Here is a 24,868-nt window from a genome sequence, read left to right on the forward strand (position 1 = left end):
AGCAACTTCCTCGGACATTTGCGTTCTGGCTTAAAGCCCCGAGGACATTTAACGAAGTCCAGTTCAAGTCTGAAAGCAGCTACGGTTAATACTTGAAATGGAAATAAGAGGTTTAGGTATTAGAGAGTAACAACTTAGTGTTTATGAAATATTTAGAATTAAATTGCATAATATCGATGCTTCTCTGTAATGTGTTTCAAACCTCGTGCTGAATCCACCTTGTGTCGTCAAACCTCTGTGTTTCAGAGTGACGGGGGGGCTCTGTAAACCGTGTGACGTGAAAAGTGAGCCGCACGCCGCGTCACATTAACACAACCTGATTGTCATTCCACATTTAATTGTAGTTACATCACGAAAAGCGTCTAAACACGTTCTTATGGGCGATTAGATCAGATTCTGTGGGTTTTTTTCCGGCTGCGTGATGAGCGACGTGTGTGTTTCTTTCTTCTCTTTGTTGTTGTTTGAGTTTCTCTAGAAGCCCACAGACGCCCGGCTGTGTTTACGGACGGAGAGAAATAGCTTAAATCTGCTGGCGTCAATGCTGATTCACGTCAAGCTGAGTGACAGGTGACCCGGGAGCCGGCAGCCAGACAGTGAGACGGATTACAAGTGAGCAAAACGCCAACAACCTCTGGCCTGCTGTGGGGCAACAGATGACAGCAGAGGAGGGCAAGAGGTTGAGAGCTCCGTACGCAAACCCCCCACACCCCCCACCATCCCTCCATCCATCCATCAACCCATCCCCCCCCCCCCCCTCTCCTGGCCACGATCCACTCCAGCTGACTGATGGACACGGGGAAATGAGAACATTCAGTTGTTAGAATAATACAGCTCTGTCAGGTGCTCCGCTCTGTTCTGTGTAGGTGTCATTGCTACTGTGGCTGCATCTGGTTAGCGTTAGCCGGCCACATTATGTCCAGGGATACGGCCGCTGTGCACGTGCAAAGACGAGCAGGTTGTAAAAACTTGCTCGTCTGTCAGGGAAGGGCTCGTTGGGTCGTGTGTGGTTGTCCCAGCGGGAAGTGCGAGGAAAGTGAAGCCAATGGGGGAAGAGCCTGGAAACTGTATTGTCACGAATGACCAGGAGAGGGCGACTCTACTGGGTGCAAACACAAGTCAGTTTATATAGAAGCCCTCTTTAACACCAGAATTAGTGTTTATTTTAAATGACTGTAAACTCCAATGTTCATGAAAGTGAAAATATAATTTCTTCATCCACTCCACAATCTTCTAAATTTAAAGGACTCTTCCAGGACCCGTCCCTCCTTAAAGTTAGTGAAAAATCAGTTTAGTAGTTTTTGTGTTATCCTGCTAATTAACAAACAACATGACTTAAAACCTTCCAGTGGCAAATAACAGACTAACTGTACTTTGCACAATCCAGTCTCTGGTGTTTACTTACCCTCCCTCCCCTGGTGCATATTTTTATAATTTGCACAAACACACCGCAGCATAAAAAAAACCTGCTAGGCAATAAAACCTGTAACTTATAACCTACATAACATAACCTCAAGGTAATAAGTGTTTCTGGCTGCAGGGTTGAACAAGGCTGCGAATCAGGAAGTGATCTAAAAATAGGAAGGTGTGAACAGTTTATGGCGCAGATGAAGAAGAGGAAGGAGAAGCTTCTGCTGACACGTTGTGCAGCGACAAAGAGAAAAACATCCACGTTGATTTACTGGTTATTCTCCGACTCCGATTCCGATCCAGTTGTGTTCGTCAGTTTAGAGGGAGACGACTTTGCACAGTTGCTGACACACAAATTCCTTCCAGGGTTCTATCCTTGAGTTTTTCTAATTGTTAAACCTCACAGTGCTATGGATGTGGAAACTGGAGGATTTAGATGTTCGCAGCTGAAAGTCAACAAATGAAATAATCCAAATTGTTCATTTTGCTATAATTTGCAAGAAAAATCCACCGTCAGAAACACTGCATTAGTAAAACAAAGTAATAGTAATGATGCTGTCCCCCGGAATGTCCCCATCTGGGGCAATCAGCAGCACTTTATTTTCAAATGTAATTTCCCCTCGGACCAATCAGTGTAATTCTCAGCGCCAGAAAGCGGCGGCGGCGGCGGGACGCATCGTTTTTTCCCAAGTTTTTGTCAAAGTGAGATCAGTCACGTCTGATGTTTTGTGTCTGACACGTAAATGAGCAAACAGATGTTGCGCAGCTCCTCCTTGGCCTCATCTGTGTAATTGTGAGGATCTGAGAACACAGCTGTGAGTTTCATCATCCGCCATCAAGTTTCCTGCAGAATCCAACAAGTCGAGCGAGCGGACGCGGCGCCGCTCTGCCGAGGGCCACGGTTTTTAAAACCCAGCCAGGACGGGGGCCAAGCAGATGCGGCGCTCACTCATTGTTTCGCTCGTTTGTGTTACTGTTGAACATTATCTTTATTTATTGAAGCTGCTCTAATCTTTATCTTTATATTAGCGATGGATGACTTCAGGGTCACTGATGGAACCAACCATCAGCCGTCCTCAGCGCTGTGGAGCCTCTTGGTAACTTTAAGATCCTTGTTTTGGTTGTTACGACATATTTGCTGATTTCAAGATGCATTAATTATTCTCTGAGCAATCAAGGAATATGTTTAAAAAATCCCCCTGATTCAGATCTGCACCAAAATCTAATGTCACGTTCTTTCCAGACCCATTTGTTCACCGGGTTCTGTGATAATCCAGCCAGTAGCTTTTGCGTAATCCTGAAGAAAACACGGACACGGGATGTTTTGCTTTTAAATATTTTTGTTGATTTTGCAGATAATGATTCACAGATCTTGATTTTTAAAAACAAGGCATGTTTAGAGGAGGGATATCTGGTGCAGATCCAAACTAAAAATCTGGATCTAGTTTCATCAGGGGTCTGTTGAGCCTTGGTGGAGTCACATGTGCCCGAGCTCCCCTCTGATTCTGACTGTGGCCAATGTCAAGCTGGAAATGACACTGACAATACATCTACTGGAGCCCAACCTGCAGAAAGCTGCAGTCAATTGTTATCTTGTTCCTCTCGGCAGCGGCTGTTTAGTTCAGTTTATCTTTGAGGAACATTTTAAGCCCCCCCCCCTGTCACACACCAGCACTCTGTGGTATCACACTCCGACGAAAAATGGCTTTTTTCCCTCTGGTGAGAATGGGACAAAAGACGAGTGGGTTTCTGTCAAGTCTCTGTGGTTCCTCTTGTTGTGTCTGTCCACACGGAGCAGGAAGCAGCTGAGGGGCTCGGCTTCTTCACAACACGACAATCTGGACAAGCAGCGCGAACCAGAATGAATTCATTCAACATCCTTAGAGTTCATCGCACTACACTTATCGTTTTTACTCCACACAGTGTGTGAGGTTTTAGGAAAACTCAGACAGTGGAACCTGTTTAAAGCCCGACACAAACTAAATGTGTGAACAAAGTAAACAAACATTTTAAGACTTATTTACTCTAAAGCTGCTTTCAGAAGTCCGGACATTTCCCAGAAAAATTATCCAGAGAACACAAACTTCAGAGTCAGAGGCTCCGCCCATTTTTTGGGAACCTTTAGGGTCAGTCCCCCAATTACAATATGAAGAATATCCAAGTGATAACACAGCGAGTGAGTGGACATGTTGATGTTGTTTCTAACACGTGATGGACGCAAAAAGTGGAAATAAACAGAATACAAATGTCTCCAGATGAAAAGCAGGAGCCACTCGGAAAGACAACGAATCTTAATGTGTGATTATGATGATTATTGTATATTCAACATTTAATTCATGCTCTTAGTTGTTTAGTTGCTTCCTCAGTTCTTTCCTGTTGTTGTGAACAACGAGTCTGACCCGGACAATCTCCTGCTGCTTCCTCATATACGAAAGACGAACCTTGGACAAATCAAAACAGGGAGATGCTTTTAAAATTGACAGGACTATGTTTTTTCCCCCATAATTTAGGAACACATAAGTTTAATTATCTATCATATACTCCATTTTTCTTCAGTCTGCTTTTTTTAGTTTCCTCTGCTTCAAGATAATTAAAAATAAATGTGAAACAACGGAATCATCGAGAGAATCAAATGGACATCTGCTCCTCATCTGTCAGCTGATCCAACGTGTTGCAGCAAGTCTTCAGATACAATCTGTATTTACAGCTCATCCGAGGATTAAACAAAAGCTTGTTCCTGCTACACGAGCTACACGTGTTCGTAACGAAACGTTAAAGCCTCCTAATAAGCACAGGTGTCACCCCCCCCCCCCCCCCCACCCCCCAGCTTCCCCCCCAGCTCCCCCTCGTCTCTGGCCATTTGCTGTGCGGGTCCGGAGATGCTCGGGAGACACGAGCAGCCAGACGGCAAGAATTAGAGCAACGTCCGTGATTGTGCTGACGTCGGCGGGGGGGGCGAGGCTGCAGATTAGGCCCAATAAAAACGTGTGATTTGTTGCTTTCATATTTGGAAGATGTCAGCTTCAATTTGAGCTAGCACGCTGCCTGCAGGCGGGCCGGGTGACAAATATGAGGGATGCACTGATGAACTGCTGGCAATCAAGTGTTAGTTCTCTCATCCAATATATGACGGTGATGAAAACCTCCACACGTTGTTACACAGAGGTTCTGCCGCGGCTAATGGTGTCGTTACAGACACACACAAAAAAAAAAAAAACGTTATATATCAGCTGAATTAGAAGCAGATTTCATTTATTCATTCGTCTGCTGCTCACTCAATTTGCAATTAATCGATTATTCATTTGTTTTTCTGCTAAAAGGTTTTTTTCCTATTACTAAGAAAATGTGACGTGTGATTTAAATTGACCGATAAAATAACATATTTTGCTGTAATAAGATGTAAACAAACAGAATAATATAGTTGTACGGCCAGCTGGGACATATTTGTATAGTTTTTGACAAATAAAACAATCAGTTTATCTTCTAATCACTGTGTTGTAGAACATTTATGATATTTTACTGCCTATAAGTCTTAAACTGAATGTAAATTATTGTCCAAGACGTTAAATTGTAAATAAAAATACATTTATTTACATTATTACTTTGAAATACACCCCCCTTAAAACCTCAAAAGTTATCAAAATCAATCAATAGCCCTTTTTCCAAGCAAGGCACTGGTGAATATCTGTAATTATTGAGCAGTCATTACCGGTGGAAATCCCAAAAGTCAGAAACCCAAACGTGCAAAGCGTCGGGAACTCGTCTCTCCACGTCATCAGGAGCCAGGATCCACGGACTGTTTAAGATTCTGGAAGTTTGAAAACACCTCATGCATTATAAGTGAAGCGCTGCCCCGAGTTCCCCGAGTTTAATCCTTTTCCTGCGAGTGCTTCATCAACCTTCAGCTTTTTTGACAAGACAGAAGTTTCGGCATGTATGATTAATAAGATACAAATGTGCAACTGATATTTGATAAATGACTTTGGTTTCATATTCATGATGTACAATGAATATGCAGCACCGGGGGCTTAGGCCTCCTTGATTGATCAAATGTATTCCATTCATCACTTATTTTTGCTTAATTAGCATATTTGAAGCAACACCATTAGGACTATGGGCTATTTGGAAGATATGATGTATGTTGGGGGTGCAGACATACATGCATTCTTCTTTGTCTTGTAGCGCTCACGATCTCAGGAGGCAGAATTCATTAGAAAGCACATTTTTTACAGTTTATTATCAACCCCGGAAAAGAAAAGAGCAAAAAGGTGCAGGATTCAGATCTGCCATTTTTCTTTGCTCGCTTCACATTTGAAAATAATATCGTGTCAGTTTATCCACAGCAGCACAATGGGACAGAGCAATGTTCCTGATGTGTGTGTGTGTGTGTGTGTGTGTGTGCAGAGGATGAGCGTCTCTCTCTTTTTTCCCGGGATATTTCTCAGAGGGACGTAATAACCTGAGGACTTCGGACGGAGTAAATGGGAGAAAAGGGAGTGAGGATGTGGGTCATTATAGCTATAAGTTCTAAAGCCCTTCATTAAACACATGAGCTCGTCATTACCCTGCTGCTGTGTGATGAACACCCCCCCTCCTCTGCCTCCTCCTCCTCCTCCTCCTCCTCCTCCTCCTCCAGTTTACAGGCCAGATGATGCAGAGAATCCACGCTCGTCTGGCACAGGGGCGAAAGCAAAGTCAGGCACAGTGTAAATGTTTTGTGTGAACCCAAGCAGGAACATTCTGATGCACATTTGCCCCATTACGGCACATCAGCGTCAGCCAGACGCACGCCAGTGCGAGCAAGGAGCGCACACTTATCATTATTTGATAGCATGTTTAACGACAGATTGACAAAGGATTTGCAAATGCGAGCCGGCGTCGATTTTTGTTAAGGTTGGGTTTCACTGCGTCTGCAATGCAAGTGTACTTATGTGCATAATCTGATTTTTCAACCGAGCCATGGGAACTTTTTTTAACTGTAACTGGCTGTACAAAATGTCTGCAGAGTCAGACTGAGACATTTCTGAGGCTTTAATTCATTTCAGAATCCTTCTACTGCCGGACTTCGGTGAGAATCTGTGTGTGAGCTTCAGGCTTCACTGCATTCAGAGTCGTTTCCATGAGAGAAAAGGTCTGAGGACGTGACTGCACTCACTTTGAACTGCATTTCCTCTTATTCATTTCATGTATTTTTTCCACTTTCATTAAGGAGGAAACCATGGAAGCAGTCAGGCTTCATCACTGAGTCATCTGCCCACTGCCCTGGTTAATATAGAATACTGCAACATTTGTGTGTGTTCATGTATGACCGGGTTCCTGTGCGTGATATTTTATCATAATCAATCAGTTTATAAACCGAGATTATCTGTGTGTCTGTGTGTGTGTGTGTGTGTGTGTGTAATTGCAGAGAGTGTGATCTGTAATTAGCCGTGACGTGTTGGATATACGCTGCGATTAACTGTGTTAATATGCAAACATCCAAAACAGATTAATATAAAGCATCAAAAGAATTATGGGTTAATTTCCCTTCATTACCTGAGACGTGTTACCTGAAGTTTATCAGCGTTTAATAACTCATGTGTTTATATTTGGGAGCATCGTGCAGCTCGATTTCCAACCCTGCAATGTTTCATGCACCTAAAAATGGCGATTCGAGTCTTACTAACCTCCAGAGTTTGCACGGCTATATAACATATTTTGTGTACCAACAATAATTCCCACATTGACTTTGACTTATTAGTGCAAATTACAGTCAGAGACAACTAATTTCCTTCTATGATTGCACTGATGATGGCATTTTTCTCTGGTTAGCCTTGGGCGAAGCTCTACTGGGTTGTGCTGAATCCTCAAAACGTACTTGTAGCCTATATACGCTCTGAATAACGATTTGTCTCCGCACATGTAGAACCGCTGTGGATAAAAAAACGAGCCGAAAAACAAAAATAAATGCTTCATAAAAATGATCAAAATCGGTGTAGTGAGCCTCGTCCCTTCCCCCCCCCCTCGCAAAAGCATCCTGCTGCAGCCGAGAGAACAACGCTCGCTCCAATTTAGAATAAGTTGCTGCTCTAAAACATAATGGCCCTACAGACAAATCAGAGATCCATCGGCGGAGAAAGGCACTAAATAATTTATAGCTTTAATCTGCTCACTGAGGTGTGTGGTCTTTGACAGTAATTATAAATGCAGGCAGAAATTATAGCTGAATACTTTAACTGCATTAAGAGTCATCTGATGAACAACGTGATTGCCTGCTCGTTTCCAACAATAGGGGGCAAGTTGGTGTCACAGCATTCACATCACCGCGGCGCTCCATGTGCTTTTTCCCATTTACCATCAAATGTCAGTTGCCCGTTATAAACCCGGAGATTTGATGGGTGGAGGTAATTGAGGACTTGATTGCTCTGAAAAGAGATGAATTGCATAAAATGTTTATGAATTTAGAAGGCAATTATTTTTAATAGCCTTGAAATAATAGAGCTGGAGGAAATATGTTTAATTGTTATGATACCATCTTGCAGCAACAGCAGCGGCGTTCGCGGGAAAGCAATAAAGGCTGACAAGAAGATATATCTTGGAGGTGTATCTAAAAGTCGTATGGGTGAAGGGGGGAATGCAGTGTACTGTACAGACCCAGGATATTGTCCTTTGTCTCCTACACGGAAAGATATTGTGATGTTAAATATTAGATTAGTGGTTAATGCTTTAGTTTATGACTTTGTGATATTTTTCCTGATGAGCTTCCCTGGAAAGACCTTTGTAATTTGGATTTAATTGCAGGAAAAAAACAGGAATTTTTCAAACTTGAGTTCTCCACATATGTTGAATTTAAATTAAAAATATTGCAGCATTAATGGGAAATTACTGGACTATTTTTAATTGGAAGGTTTCTGAGAACTTTTCCGAGAAAACTGTTAGGTAATGATCTACGTAATAATAAACTTTATTTAGTGCTTAGAAGTAAAAACATAAAATTAAAGGCATTTGCCTAAAGGGACATAAAGGATAAAAGCAAATATTAAGCACGTATAAATAATAATAATAATGATACTTATTAGTTGCACATGTATTTTGTCCGTCAGTGTTCAAATCATCTTTATCTTAATAGTTTTCTCAACATATTCAAGCTTCTAACTTCACAAACCGACAGAGAAACAACTTGAAAAGGATTTTTAAAAAGAAAAGAAAGAACACAAGCTGTTATCAAATGTTAACTCTTTATTTGAATAAGTAAAAAAGGTGCAGGTATCACAGGTATCATCTGTCTTGCTGTTATCCTTGTTGCATGAAACGCACTGTTTTTTATTTTTTTCTTCTAAAATATATTTACATGTGAAATATGCTTGTTTCCAAACGGCCTAGTTACCTTTTGAGTCATGTACAGAATCCGAGTCTAAACTGGTGATTAAACATTTATTAAAGTGCTTTTTTTTTTTCTTCTTCTTCTTCTTCTTCTTCTTCTTCTCTTCTATCATTGCAACACAAAAACATCTTTACATAGCAATACACTGTACAGGTCTGCGTGTGTGTTGTCGTCGTGTGTGTCGGGCTACCTGTCTGGACAGCTGCACGTGGATGCAGGTGTAATCGCAGAAGTTGTAAAGTACAATTAGTTCATTATTTTGTTGTTGAAATACAATTGAAACTTGACATATCATACAAATAAATAGTAGTCATAGCCCGGGGGCTATCGCATGCAAACATCAGCAATTAAGTTTCTTCAAGCAGTAATACATTTCATTACTGGTGATGCATTTGAGCAGGGTGCAAAAGTATCTCTTAGTGTTTCCTTATACGACTTCTACCCAGTGTGTGTCTTTGCTGTACTCCATGAAATGTTTTAATAATGATTCACGCTACACAACGCTAATTGGAGAATGGCTGAAATATCTGACCCGTGTGTTAAAATAAGAAAAAAAAGGGAAGCAAATGAAAAGAAGTGATGATAATATGAAGGAAAAAAGGAAAAAATAACTACTCCCGGTCCATTTCCACATATTGTGAATGGTTGTCGGGGGATTTGCTGTGAGTTTTACTCAAATGGAGTTTGACGGCGTGATTGCTCGCAAATGTCCGACAGCAGAGCTTACATTTGAACTTTGCGTCCACGTCCTCGTCCGTGACCAGCGCCTCCGTGGCTCTGACACCAAGGACCTTCGACAGTTCTGGCTCGTCCACCTTCGTCATGTGCTCCACTGGCATTTTGCACATGTCTTTGATTAGGAACCCGAGATGCGATTCCAGATGGGAAATGAACCCGCCCGGTGACCTGAACTGGGAAGCGCAGTCGTTGCAGTAGAAGATGGGGTGGCCCGTGTCCATGTTCTTCAGGAACTTGGTCCCTCCGGTTTTGCGCAGTTGGTATTTGACATTCGCTAACCAGTGGCTTATAGTGGTCATGGACAATCCGGTGAACTTGGAGATGTGCATCCGTTCCTGAGGGCCGAGGTCCGAGAGCAGGTACTTCCCCTCAGAGGTCTGGAAGAGGCTGGAGGCAAACTGGGCCTGCAGGATGAGAAGGTGGCGAGGATTCCAGTTCGACTGTCTGCCTTTACGCTTGTGGATGGAGTACACGTCGGAGGAGACGTCCTCAAAGCGCCTGACGTCCGATTCCAGCTTCATGGTCGGGATCCTCGAGGGGATGGAGGGTTTTGGCGTTGTGGCTTTTGGAAGAACTTTCACCATGTCCGCTATGTCAGACAAAGCATATTTCTGTGGCATCGGGGCGGAGGGCTGTAGCAGCGCCGAGCTCGGCATGCTGAGTTTGGATTTCGTCAGGTCTATTGGTTGGTCGTCACCGACGAAGAGAAACGTGTTATCGGGTCTATTTCTTACAGGATTTCTGAGCATTAAAGCCGGTTTCTCGCTGCTTCGGTTAATGTCGGCAAAAATAGACTGAGTGTGAGCGGATAGTTTATCTACTCTGGAGTTACTGGGCTTGTTTGCTTTGCCCAGGTGATTGTTCAGAACGGACTGCAGCGCGCTGAGAGGGTTTATGCCGAGTACATCCGGAGTGTCACTGAGAGGCTCTGAAGCAGTGCTGCGTCCATTGCTGGCAGAGGGACTCGGTGTCTTGCCTCTGTCAGAGAAATCTGGGCTCAGCTTCCCTTTGATCGCTTCACTCCCTTCATTCACACAGTCGGCATCGAGCTTTGAAGAGGAAGAGGAATCATCCTGACAATCGCTGTCATCATTCTCCGCCAGATCAAACTTGATATTCTGACTTTCTTTACCATCGCTAATGCCGACCTTTTCTTTTTTGATGTCCACATTTTGATGCTGTCCCTGGGGAGCCTCAACTCCCACAGCACCGTGGTACAGCTTCCCCTTTGGGGCGATCGGTCTCAGCTTGTGGTTAAATGTCTGCTTTAGCTGAGTGGGGGGGGAGATGGAGAGAGGGGAGCTTTTGAGGATGCCAGAGAGCTGATAGGCGGCGTGAATGCTCGGGTAGGCGCTCCAGCTCGGCGTCCCCGTTTGAGCTTTATTGATGGCAGAGGCCACTGTGTTGGCTAAAGATTTAAGAATGTCCCCTCCGCCGCCCGATTCCTGTTCAAGATCTTCCTCACGGAGATAAGGGTACTTAAAAGCCCCATTGTTCGCCTTTTGATCCTCACTCTCTTGCTTGTCATCTTTAGCTTCGGTGTCCTCCATTTTGTCTGATGTTCCTTCCCCCTGGCTATCCCTCTCGCTCCCCCCGGGGGAGGCGGTTTTCGGAGACACCTTCTCTCCCTCGTTGTCACTGGCAGCCGGCTCAGCTAAGCCCTGGATCTTCTCTATGGCCAGGGGGTCGAGCGCTAACTGTTTGCCCTTTTTAGAGGCTGAATTTGTGACTTTGATGAAGTGTCCGGTGACCATCATATGTGTGGTGAGCTGCTGAAGGGTGTCGTGAGAGCTGCCGCACTCCATGCATTTGAGAATCTGAGACTTGCACGTTTCAAACTGCCAAGTGTAACTCGCTCCGTTCTGATAGCCGTAGCGGTTGTTGTGGGCATTTGCGATAGTGGCGGCCCGTTGTGCCTCGGTGTAGCCAGACAAACCAGTGGTGGAGTCAGGGGAGCAAGGCCTCACTGAGTCAAAGGCCCGTTTCTTTGCTGGTGGCAACAATTTATGTGTGATTACTGGGAGCGGCTCTTTTAAAGGCACTTTTTGGTAATGTTTAGTTTTAATCATGTGGACGCTCAAGTCCTGGAGTGAGTCAAAAGAGTGGCCACAGAACATGCACTTCAAAACCTTCTGTGCGTCCTCCTTCCCTTCCATGTCATGCAAATTTCGTTTCCTCGATTTCGAAGACGAGGCAGAAGAATTACTCTGTTTGCCGTGGTTGTTGTCCTGGTAGTGTCCGCTCTTGTTCATGTGGACCGTCAGCTCCACGACCGTGTCGTAGGCTGCGCTACAATCCTTACAGCGGAATCGGCTGGCGCCCGTGAACACCGAGCCCAAGGGTTTGGTGGTTTGCCTGTACAGGTGGACGGAGCTAAAGAGGTTGGGTTTTGACATGGGCTTTGGCGAGAGTGTCTGGTGCAAGGTCTTAGAGAGCGCGTCCTGGTGCCAGTCAAACTCACTTTTGGTGCTGCCGTTGGTGCTGTCACAGTTGGCTTTGCTGGTGTTTTTGGCCGTTTTCAAGTCCATCCCGATCCCCGTCCAGTAGGAGTCGGAGAGAAAGTTTGCATAGGCTGCCCTCATTTTCTCCAAGCTGCTGCCCATCTCCTCCTTGTGTTTGGAGCCGTGGCTTTCGACTTCCCTCTGGCTCTCAGGTGGCGAGGAGGTTTTGAAGTCTGAGAGTCTGTCACTGGTGTCGCTGAGGCGCGACTCCAGCTCTGCCTCTTGATTGGAAAGGACACTAATGGGAGAGTTCTGGTTGCTGTAAGTGTTAGTGCTCTTGTTGTCGAGCTCTCTGTCCTCAGACAGTTTGGGGCTGGTCTTCTCCGAGCACTCCTCCTCAGTTTGAGGGTCGTTCTCTCCGTCTTCCTCAGCGGTGGCATCTTGAAGAGCTGCGTCTTCATCAGGCATGTACACTAGAAAAAAGAAGAGACAGAAATTAACGACGTTGAAATGTGTTGTATAACAACAGTTTAATGACTCTATGATTTAATTTACAATATTTAGACGTCCCGCAGCATCACACAGTAAATTTTTTTTTTTTGCGAGAAGCCATTTAAGACAACATAATGACAGCTGCTTTGTGCCTTGGGAGGTTGGAGAGTATCACTGGACGTAATGTCTTTACTAAAAGACCGCTGCTGGTGCAACAGCTCCATGTAATTCACGACAGGCCATTGACTTAGTGCTGCGTCCAAGGTTTTCCTGGCCTCAAGTCGAGATGTTTACAACAATCATTGGCCACTGAGTGACAAAAGGGAATTGATTCTTCTAGGGCCCGTTAAGTGTTATTGCAAATGACCTATTCCATAGTGATTATGGATGTCACAAAACTGCAATGAAAGTGTTCGCCTTGTGTTCTGGATAACTTCTTCCTCCCGCCCCCCCCTGAAGCTACACGTGAGGAATGGTTTCCCACCAGCTCAGATATTCTAATGTCCCACGATAAAACTAAAAAGCATTGACTGAAAAAAGATGAGAAAACATAACTTCACAAGACATTTAGCCGCTATCACAGAAGTTTCAATATTCAGTAATTCAGCATCAGGAAACTGATTGCGTTGACGGCAGAATAAAAAATAAAATGTGCAAATGTGAATACTGATGAAGATGTTGATCGCGCTCGTGGAAGAGCTGATTCAATTATCAGAGTTAAAACCAGACAATTATACAAAATTTCAAAAGATTACTGGCAATCCGTCACGTCATTACATTTTCTCTGACAGTCTCATAAACAGCAATTACTTCTTCCATTATTCACCTGTTCGTTCTCCCAACTCATAGAGCACAAACATTATTGCTTCAATTAACAGATAATTAAACAACAGTATTTCTAATTGACACATTTCCCATCATCCAATTAGGGCAAACTCTGACTCAGCACCGGGGGGGGGGGCGGGCTGCAGGGGCCTGTTGGACACAACACGAACACGGCCACAGAAGATTAAAACGTCCCTTTCTGACAATAACTATTTCAGATTATTTTAAATCTATCCACCCGGAAAACCCCCGTCAACACTATCACAGCCGATGTTCTCGTATCTTATCAAGACGTCCCGCAATAAATGCAGTTTGTCAGTGTTGTCACATATCTCAGATACTTTCCGCCTCGCAGTCGCGCTGGGAAATGTGCATTTTGGGAGCGACGTGGCAGATGTGCTCCGAGTTAAATATGAATAGGACATAACAGCCCTGTCCAGGCACTTATGCATTTCATGTGGTTAATATTTCTTTTTCTGAATAGAGGGCACTCCGTGAAGGGTTTGCAGCCGAGCACTCAGGAGTCCCACACTGGGCGTCCCATAGAATGTCTTCCCCCTCTTTGCTCTCTGAAAATAAGACTTTTTTTTTTTTTATTATCAATATTTCAAAAGTGCCTCAAGAGAAGCCCTGGAGGTGAACTGCTTGCCAGCTAATGGATGGAGATGGAGATGGGATTCGGACTTTCAAAACAAACATGGAGAAAGGGGCCTCGTGAACAAGAGCCGGCGCGCACACACGCCCCGGTGCGCCGTGACCTTGATCCACCGCAAGAGAGATGTTTTGATTGGCCGACCGAGATCAGTGATGGCCTCCACAACACCCTTGATGCTCGGGGAGAGAGTTGTCAAGAGCACAGAGGTATGTTTTATTTATAGTCTTATATATAGTATTCAGAGTGAGAGGAGAGCACCAATGGCTGTGACAAGCTCCCAGTTGATGTCCACTCTCTTCAAAGTCATCACTGGAACTGAGGGGCCGGTGAGAACCCGCACCAAAGTGGCGAGATGAGCGTTTTTCCAGTCCAGTGGCGCTTCGATAGAAAAGAGACAAAACCATCACGTAATTGCTATTTCCTGCATTTTTTATGTTCCTTAAAATTCCCCCAATACACGGCATGTGAAATAAACACTTTAAAAAATAATGGCCGAGCACAGTTTTTCCTGGAAAGAACCACTTACATTACACGTAGTTAAATCATTTTTTTTTTTTTCATTTTTTACGTGAATGTTTGTGTCTTATCTTGGTATTTGAGGCTGGAATTGACAGAGATTAACAGCTGCCCTTCCTGCTGTTCTATGCCGTTCTATCAGATGCCCTGAGTCGCAGACTTCCAGAGGCAGCAATTAACCTTCTGGCAGGGATCGCTCCGAGATACCCGCTCGTCTAAGTCTGAGTGTGGGTTTGAAACTCTGCTCTGCCGACTCGGTCAACCACAGAACTGCTGCCACATCAAGCTGCATTAGCTTTTTTTTAAATACAAGATCAGACACAAGATCCTGATTTAACGAAAAAAAGGAAGAATTCTGAATAACGTGCACCATAAAAACGAAACGGCCAGAAACGTAAAAGGAATTTGTGCAAAACAAAAAAGTGAAGAGCAGCGATTGCTTTGCACAGGAAATGCCTGCTGTGGAAATGTTGTCCACATGAGGCCTCTCCCAGGCTAACTGGCCTTACAAAACAAGAGGCTGGCATGCCTCGCCGGAGATTTAGCATGTCATAAACCGCTGTAAAGCCTCCAATCTGTGTCACTACAAATTTATATCTTCAGACAGAGATATGCAAAGGTCAAAAAACCTGAGGTGTCCATCATAAATCAGACAGTTGAAGTGTTTATAACCTTTATCCGTTAGAGCAGACTCTTGGCAAAGCGAGGCCTGGATTTACAGAAGCGGCGGCCTGTTTCTGAGCCAAAAGGCTTTTTTTCATTACATCAGGAGAAACTAGCAAACCACATGGGAAACAGTACATTACATTTACTGCTATGTTCATGCTGCCCAACTGGATCGGTGCTTACATGACAACACGTAAAAATAAATTTAAAAAAGAAGGGGGGGGGGGGGGGGGTCTCAGACTTTTGGACACCCACTGTATTTACAACTCAACTTTCAGCAGTAACGTCTTCATGGAGCTGGATCCCTCCTCCCTCCCTCCCTCCCTCCCTCCCTCCCCCCCTCGTATGAAGGGAGTCTATTCAGGATGTGTCAATCATGTCAGAAACCGGTGTGCCAGCTGTAGAAGGGCATTCTGTTTCCAATATCAACATGCCAGCAGAAACTTTTGTGACGGTGAGAACATCAACGTTTATCCGTCGGAAGGTCAACGTTTCCTTCATTAATCTGACAAGCCTCGGAGAGTTAGCGGCCTGAGGAGCTTTGGCTAATGGACAGCTGCAATACCCAGCGCAGGACTTTGTGAGTATCCGCGGTAACACTATCTTCAGAGGAGATTGGGTAATTCATAGGTGCCAGTGACAGGTCTGCACGTCTGTGCCACTTTCCCCAGCGCTCTCCGGTTGTCTCAAGCTACAGTTTTTGCTGCTCGCAAATCAATATCTCTTTTTACTTCCCATTGATTGCCTGGCAGTGGGACCAACCTAAGCAGGACTGTTATGACATTTCTAGATTTCCCCCTGTCCTTGGAACAATCAATTACACGCGCATGGCAATCAAAACCTCTTTGCAAAATGAACCTGCTCCATGACATTTTCATCTCCCGGATTTATGCCGTATAAAGAAGGAAAAAAAAAAGGGATGGGGTGGGGGGGTGGGGTGGGAATAAAAGGAGGCCGGCTGGATGGGCGCTAACAACGAGGGTCAGGATCACTGAACAATCCCCAGGCTGCCTCAGCAACTGTCATCTGCCTTCACTCACATGTAAGCAATGTTCCCACTTAATTGTGTCTGTACATTAAAAAAAAAAGAAAGAAACCAACACATTTAATAACCGTGTTCATCTGTTGTTATAAATAGGTGTGAGGTGTCAGTCAAAAAGTACTTGGTGTACAAAACTCTCTCCAAAAGCTCCTTTGTGTCTGAAACAGGACGACGTGTTTGTGAAAGTCACCGTGATGTGATTCTCTTCAGTGAGCTATCATTAGAACGAGACGCACACATGCCACGAGGTTTAATGTCTGACAGGGATATCTGACTAACTCGGTGAGCGGTGCACGTCAAGATCAAACCGACGCATTGTCAGACATCCCGATGATAGTCCTGATGACACATCTGAAGTTAATTCTGAGCCCCGAATCACATGAGGAGCGGTGAGGAGCTAATTCCGAGGCCCGGAGCCATCTGAAAAGATCTGTAAACACCTCTCTCTTCATTGTTCCCTGTCAGGAAACAGTCTCTCCGATGCCCAAGGACACCGCCGAGTAAAGAGAGAACAATCGCGCTCAGTCTGCTCCCTTTGACAAATTTGTCTGGAGGTTAATTGATATCACAGAACCAAATAGATTTTGACTGGCTTTTTTAAAAACAGGATTGTGTCATTAGTTCCCATCTGACCCATTATTTCATTTCAACACTTCTGCTGCTAAACGACTCAGACGATGTGTGTTTTTTTTACCAGACGAAACGCTGCGGACGCGCTGACACCGACTCGACCTGGTGTTGTGTCGAGGAGGAAATAGTTCTTGCATTACGGTCAAGATGAAAAAGGTCGAAAAACACAGATCGGATGACGAGAAGTGGGATTCGCAGCAGCCGTGCACCCCCGCAAAGTGGTTTCACCGGATCTTTCTGAGGCTTCGGCTACAAAACCATGAGACGGAAACACTCATGTTAATTTTGGTATGCATGATGGAGATGTTACTTAAAGCGCATTACTTACTTCACTAAACACAAGCTATTCATGCAGATAAATGCCTTGCTTTCAAACACCCTCAACTTTAATATTTAATAGACTAATATAATCAGATAAAAACTTGCAGCTCCGAAAAAAGGCACAAGTCGAGGACAGATTGTGAACGCGGCAAACGGCACAATGTGCTCAGACGGACCCAGAGCCAGATTAATATGATAGGATCACAAATATGACACCATATCCTGCCATCTGGCTGTTCATTTGGGCAAAAATGATCACAATAATTATGGCAATTAATCAAAATGTTTTCACAACCCACATTCTGTTAACTAAAAACACGGGGAACTTTGCGATGCACAACCAAACACACTGATAAACACGAGGGCGGTCGCAGGCCTCGGTGCACGTTTGGTTTTGGGTGTTTTTCTCTATTCCAACGATACAAATGTGGGGATTTTCTAAAACTGTCCTTGTGTGTTGCACGGAGGCTAATCATGATATTTACTGAGCCACATCAGATTGCCCTGCCTAGCTCCAGGAGCCCCCTTCCCTCCGTGATGTCACCGAGCGCGGCTGCTCCTTTTGATGCCTACTAGAAGCTTCTGCTCCGAGACGCATCAGTCGGCCCGCTGCCTAATTGGAAGTGAGCGGTGGGAGAGCATTGCAATCTGCACTCCAGCACCTAAGTCATCACTTTGAACGTGCCACAGCCGCCGCGGCACGTGCAGTCGCCTGGTGTTGCATCTCACCAAAGGCCCCCCCCCCCCCCCCCCCCCCCCCATCAGCACCGGCAGAGACAATTATACACACAACGCTCCCCAGCCTGTCTCACAGACCTTTACCGAACCAGCACCACAGGCAGGTGGATATTTGTATACAAATATATTGTTATATATATGTGGAGAGAATAAATCCTGATGAATATTGGAATAACATAAACACATATAGACAGGCAGACACTGGAAAGTACATTTACTTAACGACTGTAGTGCAATTCCCAGGTACTTTACTCAACTTGAGTATTTTCTCCAAGATTACAGTGTCACGGCACGTAATAGAATACAGTGAATAAAACAAGAGCATTAGGTCTAAAGGATATAAGAGAAAAGAGAAATAACAGTATAATGTGTATTAGAAGTGAAATAAAAATATAAAGTGTATATGAAGTAATGCAGAGACACTGCCTGATATAAATATCAATAGAAATGAGAATAAAATAAAAATAAGTAAGGTCACAGGAGCCATTTTGCTTTTTAATAACTTGACAAATCTCTGTCTGTCTGTTTGTGTCTCACATATCTCGAGAGCTGTTCATCTTATAGGTTTCACACTTGTTATGTGTACTGTTAAGAGTTCAAGGAAGTGCAGCGGCGGCTGGGACTCATCGACTGAGACGAGCTTCACCCAACTTTGGTCTTTGAATAAAACTGCAGGTCACTTGTACAGTTTCAGACAGAAAGCTGCATCACCACAGGTCAAACAAGCTAAGACATGTTAAGTTGTGCTAACTGCATTTAGTTATGTAAATTTCACATTCTGTACAAACTCAATCACATTGATTTGATGGCAGAAATCTCAGACAAATATCTGAGGTAAATATTGTAGTTTTGGTGAACCAGCCCTTTAAATGTCTGTCTCCTGAACGAGCCGTAATGGGCTGTTGTGTATAAACAGTATAAATACACTGCACACAGCGCGAGTGTCTTCTATTCGTCCTCTTCCGCTAACAAGCAAAGGTAAATATAAACCATTTGGCGAGCGCGGAGGATAACGTTACAACTGAAGAGGCTTAAAAGCCTCAGTGTATATTTGTCAGATTATATATGATCTTTTCTGCCCTGACTGATACAAAGTTCCAGTTGGTGGAGCAGAAGCCGGGCGGCTTCAGCTTCAGTGTATTTTCCACTAGCGATGAGAGGAGGGAGGGAGGGGAGGGGAGGGGAGTGGGGGGGGCAGCGCCGCTCTGTCACTTGGTTTCTGAAGAGCCCGTGACACCGCTCTCCAGGAGCGACATGATGAGGTCTGATGGTTCCTTTCTGCAGAATAGCAGTTTACCCCTCATTCACCCTTATCAGAGAGAGAACCCATCATCTTACAGTACGCCACTCACAGCGCTTCGCATATTGGAGCTGACCAGTCGAGCAAACAGGGCGGTACTAATAAAAGACCATCTTGCTTCGGTTCAAATTTCCCTGATTGAATGTCAGTCAGGAATGTTTGCGTGTCAGCACGGAGGAAAGTGGGCCATCGTTTAAAGGACCACTGCCTTGAACACACGGGCCCTTTGTTCTTGGTTTATGAGATAGTGAGTGAAAGGTATGATGGCCTCCGCCGAACGTGCTGTTTGTTTTTCATGCCCACCAGCCCGACTAAATAAACCGCTTTTCAATTCCACTTCACTCATCGTCTGATGTTCTATAAACACTTGCTCCGCCGTGTGATTCCGTTCCATTTAGCCTAAGAGGAGCAATATCCAGGATTGAATCGTCTTTAATATTAAATGTCCTTGTGATCTCACGTGTTATTGTCATCATGATATATCTATAAAAAGCAGCCAGTGGGAAGTCTTCCTCATTCCTTCTCATCCTCGTTGCGCCTGCACCTTTGCTTACACTGAACTAAACAAACCAAGGTGTGTTACTTTAACGAGCAGGCAGGCGTTCCAGAATCAGAGGCGTGACGTGGAGCGCGGCGGTGGCGGCGTTGGCGTCCTGTCCCGTCATACCAGCTCTGCCTTGTACACAGAAGGTAACTCGGCTCTGTCAACACCTCCGCTGCCAGAATGGAGGCAGAACAGATTTCTGCACAGAACGTTGAGGCGGAGGAATAAAAGAGAGGCTACTTTTAAAAAATGTGTTTCTCTACAGACTACACCTGGAATTCAATTGTACGCTATTCAATACATTGGATGCTATACATTGGATTGTCTCGTCACTGAGTGATGCATTTTAAATACTTTGGATTACTTCAACATATTCTTTGGAAACTGGGAAATTAATCTATGCAAGTTTGCACTAAAACTAAACCTCCTGAAAGAAAGAGATAGAAAAAGGAAGTTTTACTTTCTCTGCATGAAATGGAACAAAAACACGTGAACAGCAATAAAGTAAAGTTTAGATTTTGCACAGAGTGAAGAAGCTAACTCGCACATTAAGTTGTTGTTGTTTACTAGTTCCCAGACATTTACACCAGCAGCTGAACTAATCTACAACTTCTTTAAAAAGTAATCCCTTTGTGTAATCTATTAAATTTAAGAATCACCACCTGTTTATATTGTTAATCACCTATAACTTAATACAGTCACTTATATTTTGTTTCCTGAATCTGTAACTGTGGGTTCTGTTACTCCCCCCCAGCTCCGTTCCCTGCATCCCTAAACTTTGCATGAACCCGTAACACTGACCCTCCCAAACAACAACAGCCCTCGTCAAGGTCGGGGCCTGGACGACTTGCGACGCTGCAGCTGGAGGAGACTCTGTGTGTTCTACTAAAACAATCTGCATTTCACCGACTCCTCCCGCTCACTCTGTCCCCGTATGGATCTTTCATTAGATCCTGGACGGGTTCCAGTCAAAGCTTTTCTTGTACAAGCAGTTTTATGCAGTTTTCAGCAAAGGGAGGCATTTTCTCCTTCTTTTTTTACATTCCAAGTTCATTAATAGTAGATTGCCACTTTTTCCCTTCATTAAATACAATGAGGCTACAGAGTGAATTTGCAGCTGAAGCGTGGTACTGTCAGTTTCTAGTGGGACCAAAGGCTGCTCCGTGGCAAAGCATAAAGGGGGAGAAGCGCGCCCGCCAAACCTGGAGCTCCGTGGGACAGGACGAGCAACAGTAAGGGAGGCAGAGACGCTTCAAAAACAGCCCCGCTCCCTCCTATTCAGATTCATTTTAATGGCAAATTTGTTGTCAAGTGTCCCCAGCAGAAATGATTAGGGCCCGCTGCTTTCTGAAAAGTGCAAACTTCTGGATTTCGCCCGGTGTGTGCGTTGTCACTTTGACAGCCCACTCCGAGAACAATGGCCGCCCCAAATCGTGAAATGTGTTGGCACCAAATAGTTGAAAGTTTCCCCCTGGAAACAGGCTTTCCGCTGTTTGTGGGTATTCCGCTGTGTTGATATCGAGATGTTGATTAGAATGAAAAAAGGAGCCGGTGAATCGAGCTCCCCGGAGCCGGCAACACCAGCCATTGTAGGAGATTGACAGTCGCTCCATTGAGCCAATTATTTCTGTTCATAAGGACCTGTTTCAATAAAAAGCTGGTTAAAGACTGCAGTCATTGTTTGGGAGCGTCTGAAGTAAACCACTGGTAGAATCCACAGAAAACCAACAGCACTGCCCACTTACTGCTGCTGCACATTATAATCACCGACATTATATTGTTTCCATTAACTGTTAAACGTAGAGTTTCAGCCGCTTCTCGGGAATGAACGCGTAAAAAGAAACAGCGTGAACACGGTCTACTCTCGGGCAGCGGTAGTGAACGTGCGCTCGCACTTTGCCAAATTATCCTCGAGTCACCTTCAATAAAAGAAACATAATAAAACCCCATGCGGCGCCGCGGTATGTGTGGGATATACGTTCATTAATACCCCACCGCCGACGTCGCCTCGCTGTGCAAATATTGCCGCATGGAAAAGTCAGTGCAACAAAAATATTTTCTTTGCGCCATATCCTCATTTAGCCTGCGAGTCAGCGGCGTGACATTTCTAAGGTGTTGAGCTGTAATGGAGGAGGAGTAGGTGCCGACTGCGAGACGAGCGCCGAGCCCTTTTTAATCATTGCATGGGAGAAAGTGGTTAATTTATTGAAAAGAAGGTAGGCGGACGAGGCAGCGGAACGGAACTGATACCCTGCGTGGCTGTAGGTTGAAGGGGGGGGGGGGGTGGGGGGGGGGTGGGAGGAGGAGGAGGAGGAGGAGGAAGAGGAGGGGTTGGTGGGTGGTGGTGGTGGTGGTGGGGGGGGGGGGGGGGGGAGACAGAAAAAAGAAAAAAGAAAAGAAGGGAGGTTGAGGGAGGTGGAGACCAGAGCGACAGAGGAACGGTTAATGGAAATGAGTGACAGGCTTTCAGAATGATTTACAACGGGTGGCGCTGCGGCAGAGCCAGCGCTTGATGGATGATCCTGAAAGACGGAGACGAACCATAAATCATGTCTTTGAATCATTGACAGAGATAAAGGAGGGGGAGAAAAAGCAATGGCATTGACGTTCATTCTTCCAATAATGTACATTGACGAGTTACACTACGGAGCCTTAATTAAAAAGTGAACACGGGTCTTCTCCCTCTCTCAACTCCCCCCTCTTCACTCCCCCGCCGCCGCCGCCGCCGCCGCCATCACCCCTCCCACCCTCCCCTGCCGGCTACGCTCCCCCTCTTCTCCACTGCGATATCAATGGTAATTAAAGATGCAGTATCCCCGGCCCCTGTCCCATAGTCACTTCCTCCAGCTTCCCACAGCAGCCACATTAGATAAGTGCTCTGCCAGGAGATAATGTCACCCCTCAACAATATCAATACGGCTCTGGCCATCTTGTTTCTACATCTGTAAACACAGAAACTGGGACGAGGGGGCGATGGGACAGCGAGAGAGCGGTTAGCTTTATTTCTGTAAAAGGCAAAAACAAACAGGGACGCCGATCGTCTTCGGTGACGTGTGTCGCCGTGTTGGTTTTTAACCCCAACCGAAAAAATAAAAAAACTAGGATATTCAACACATTCGATTTGTTTTTTTAACCGAAATCTATCTTCCCAACGCGCCCCCGCTCTTATAAAATTGTGTTGTTCCGTCTTGAGTGCAGATGGCACTTTGATAAACAGGAGGAGCCCTGTAGGAGCACGGCGCCTGAATGAGTGGCATTCCACATCAGCTGAGCTCCCTTAAAGTGCACACAATAGAGCAATGAGGTGAAAGTAATCCTAAACATCTGTCTTATATGTCCTACACGCACAGGCTGTTTGTTCAAGTTCTAGGAAAGACATTAGCGGGCGGGGAGAGCGATGGGGAGAGAGGAGGATATATCAATTCATGCACTAGTTCTCCAAAGAGATTAAGCAGGGCCTCTGTTGTCTGTCCTCCTGCAGCTCTGCCAAACAAAATGGAGAAGCTGCCCTACTAATGCAAATACCCTCTTTCATGAGATACTGTCGCGAGCACGTTTGAAAGAAGACTTAAAACTACAGTGCGTCGCCGTGGCTGCTTTTAATTATTCAAACTTCCTATTTTTTTATAACCTACTTTATGGGGCTTGTGTTAGAGAAACCGCAGCGCAACGGAGAAACCGCTCCTGTGTGTTTGGGATCGGGATGCTCGGTGTCGCTCGCGGCCTCGTGGAGGAGGAGGGATGAAAGTGCAACCCGGTGCTCCGTCCTGTCTGACGGCCCAGCAGGGAGACAGGGGGCAGGCGGTCGGGCCACTGTGCGCGAGGATATCCACCGACAAAAAAGACTGAGGAGACACACACAAAGCTGTCGCTCTCTCCCGCTCTCCATCCCTGTCCTGCTGTGAGGAGACATGTTGGCAAGCTACAATGGAAATGAATGCACAATGGTCATCTAGCATTGAAAAGATGTAGCAGTAATATTGGTGAGGCAAAAAAAGCTGTCCTGCCCAGTGTGTGTGTGTGTGTGTGTGTGTGTGTGTGTGTGTGTCTGTATGAATGATTCATGTCGCAGCACAACACAAAAGCTCACACTCAGGCTTTGCACGATTTGAGAATCATTTTCACTTGAAGGCTTGAAGTTGTTCATATCATGTTTGATCGCATCCTTGCATCAAAACACCGTTTGACGGACAAGGGAAATAATTACTTGTCATTCATGTGTCTGAGGTTCCTCTTCTCTCTTTTGTTGCTGTTAAACATGTTCCCCCCGTTAAACACTTTTCCCTCCTCACCAGCAACTCCAGCAAGGCTGCGACTCAACTTTCAAGTCATCAAAAAAAAAAGAAATGAAACAATTTCATTGAATTCAACAAAAGAAGGAGAGAAATCTGCTCACATCTCCTGATGAGTGAGCGTTGAGCTGAATGAATCAAAGGGGGTTTGATGGTAATGAACTTCCTGCAGTCTGCGTCGTTAGTGGCGACGGCTCTCGTTGATCTTAAATGGTCTTAAAAGATGATCCATACAGTAATGAAGCCAGCTCCGCCGCTGGCCCGCTGCCCGAACCAGGACATAATCAAAGTCACGGGGGGGGGGGGGGGGGGGGGGCTACTGTTACCAAACAACACCCCTCCGCTTCCTCGTTGTGCGCCAGTTAAAAATTAACAGCAAAAGAAGAATTCAGTGTGTCGTGAATGGTTAATATTCAAATTCATAGCATGTGTTTTTTTTCGGGGGCCGTCAGCTGCGGCCACAGAGCAGCAGGACGGCTTGAGAGCGACCGGGTCCTTTTGGAAAAAGCAGCGTGTCGTGTCCAAGGCCCACCCTCCTCCCGACTCCTCTGCCTGGACCACCCTGCTCGCCGCGTTGCACTACATGACAGGACGATGCTGCTCAGTCCTTGGACCCATCGCATTGTTTTTCTTGGACCGTGGTGAAAGCAAATAGCAGCTAAAGGGCCCCGGCGCTCGCAGTAAAAACCAAAAACCCGTGCAGTCATTCATCAAAGCTCAGACAACTTGCTGCTCCCCCCACCAACCTCCAACCCCCCCAAGGCACGGCCGCCCCCCTCCCCTCCCCGCACCACCACTCTGGGTTTTAACTAGGACTCCAAATAATTCCAGAAATGACAAATGATACTTATATCTCTGGCCTGTGCTGAATCAATACGCATGCAGAACAACTATCCAT

The 24,868-nt window shown here is 45.2% G+C and overlaps 1 protein-coding gene across 1 annotated transcript in view; it reads right to left on the reverse strand.

Annotated features, from left to right (window-relative positions):
• Positions 1 to 8,605: 8,605 nt before the first annotated feature.
• Positions 8,606 to 24,868, reverse strand: part of LOC117764656 (teashirt homolog 2) — a 40,313-nt gene continuing 24,050 nt past the window's right edge. Inside the window, exon 2 of the mRNA XM_034590606.1 lies at positions 8,606 to 12,422. Within this exon, the coding sequence (XP_034446497.1) occupies positions 9,382 to 12,422 (3,041 nt within the window). The 3' untranslated portion in view covers positions 8,606 to 9,381. The remainder of the gene's footprint in view (positions 12,423 to 24,868) is intronic.

Source organism: Hippoglossus hippoglossus, chromosome 7, assembly GCF_009819705.1.
Source record: "Hippoglossus hippoglossus isolate fHipHip1 chromosome 7, fHipHip1.pri, whole genome shotgun sequence".
NCBI lineage: Eukaryota > Metazoa > Chordata > Actinopteri > Pleuronectiformes > Pleuronectidae > Hippoglossus > Hippoglossus hippoglossus.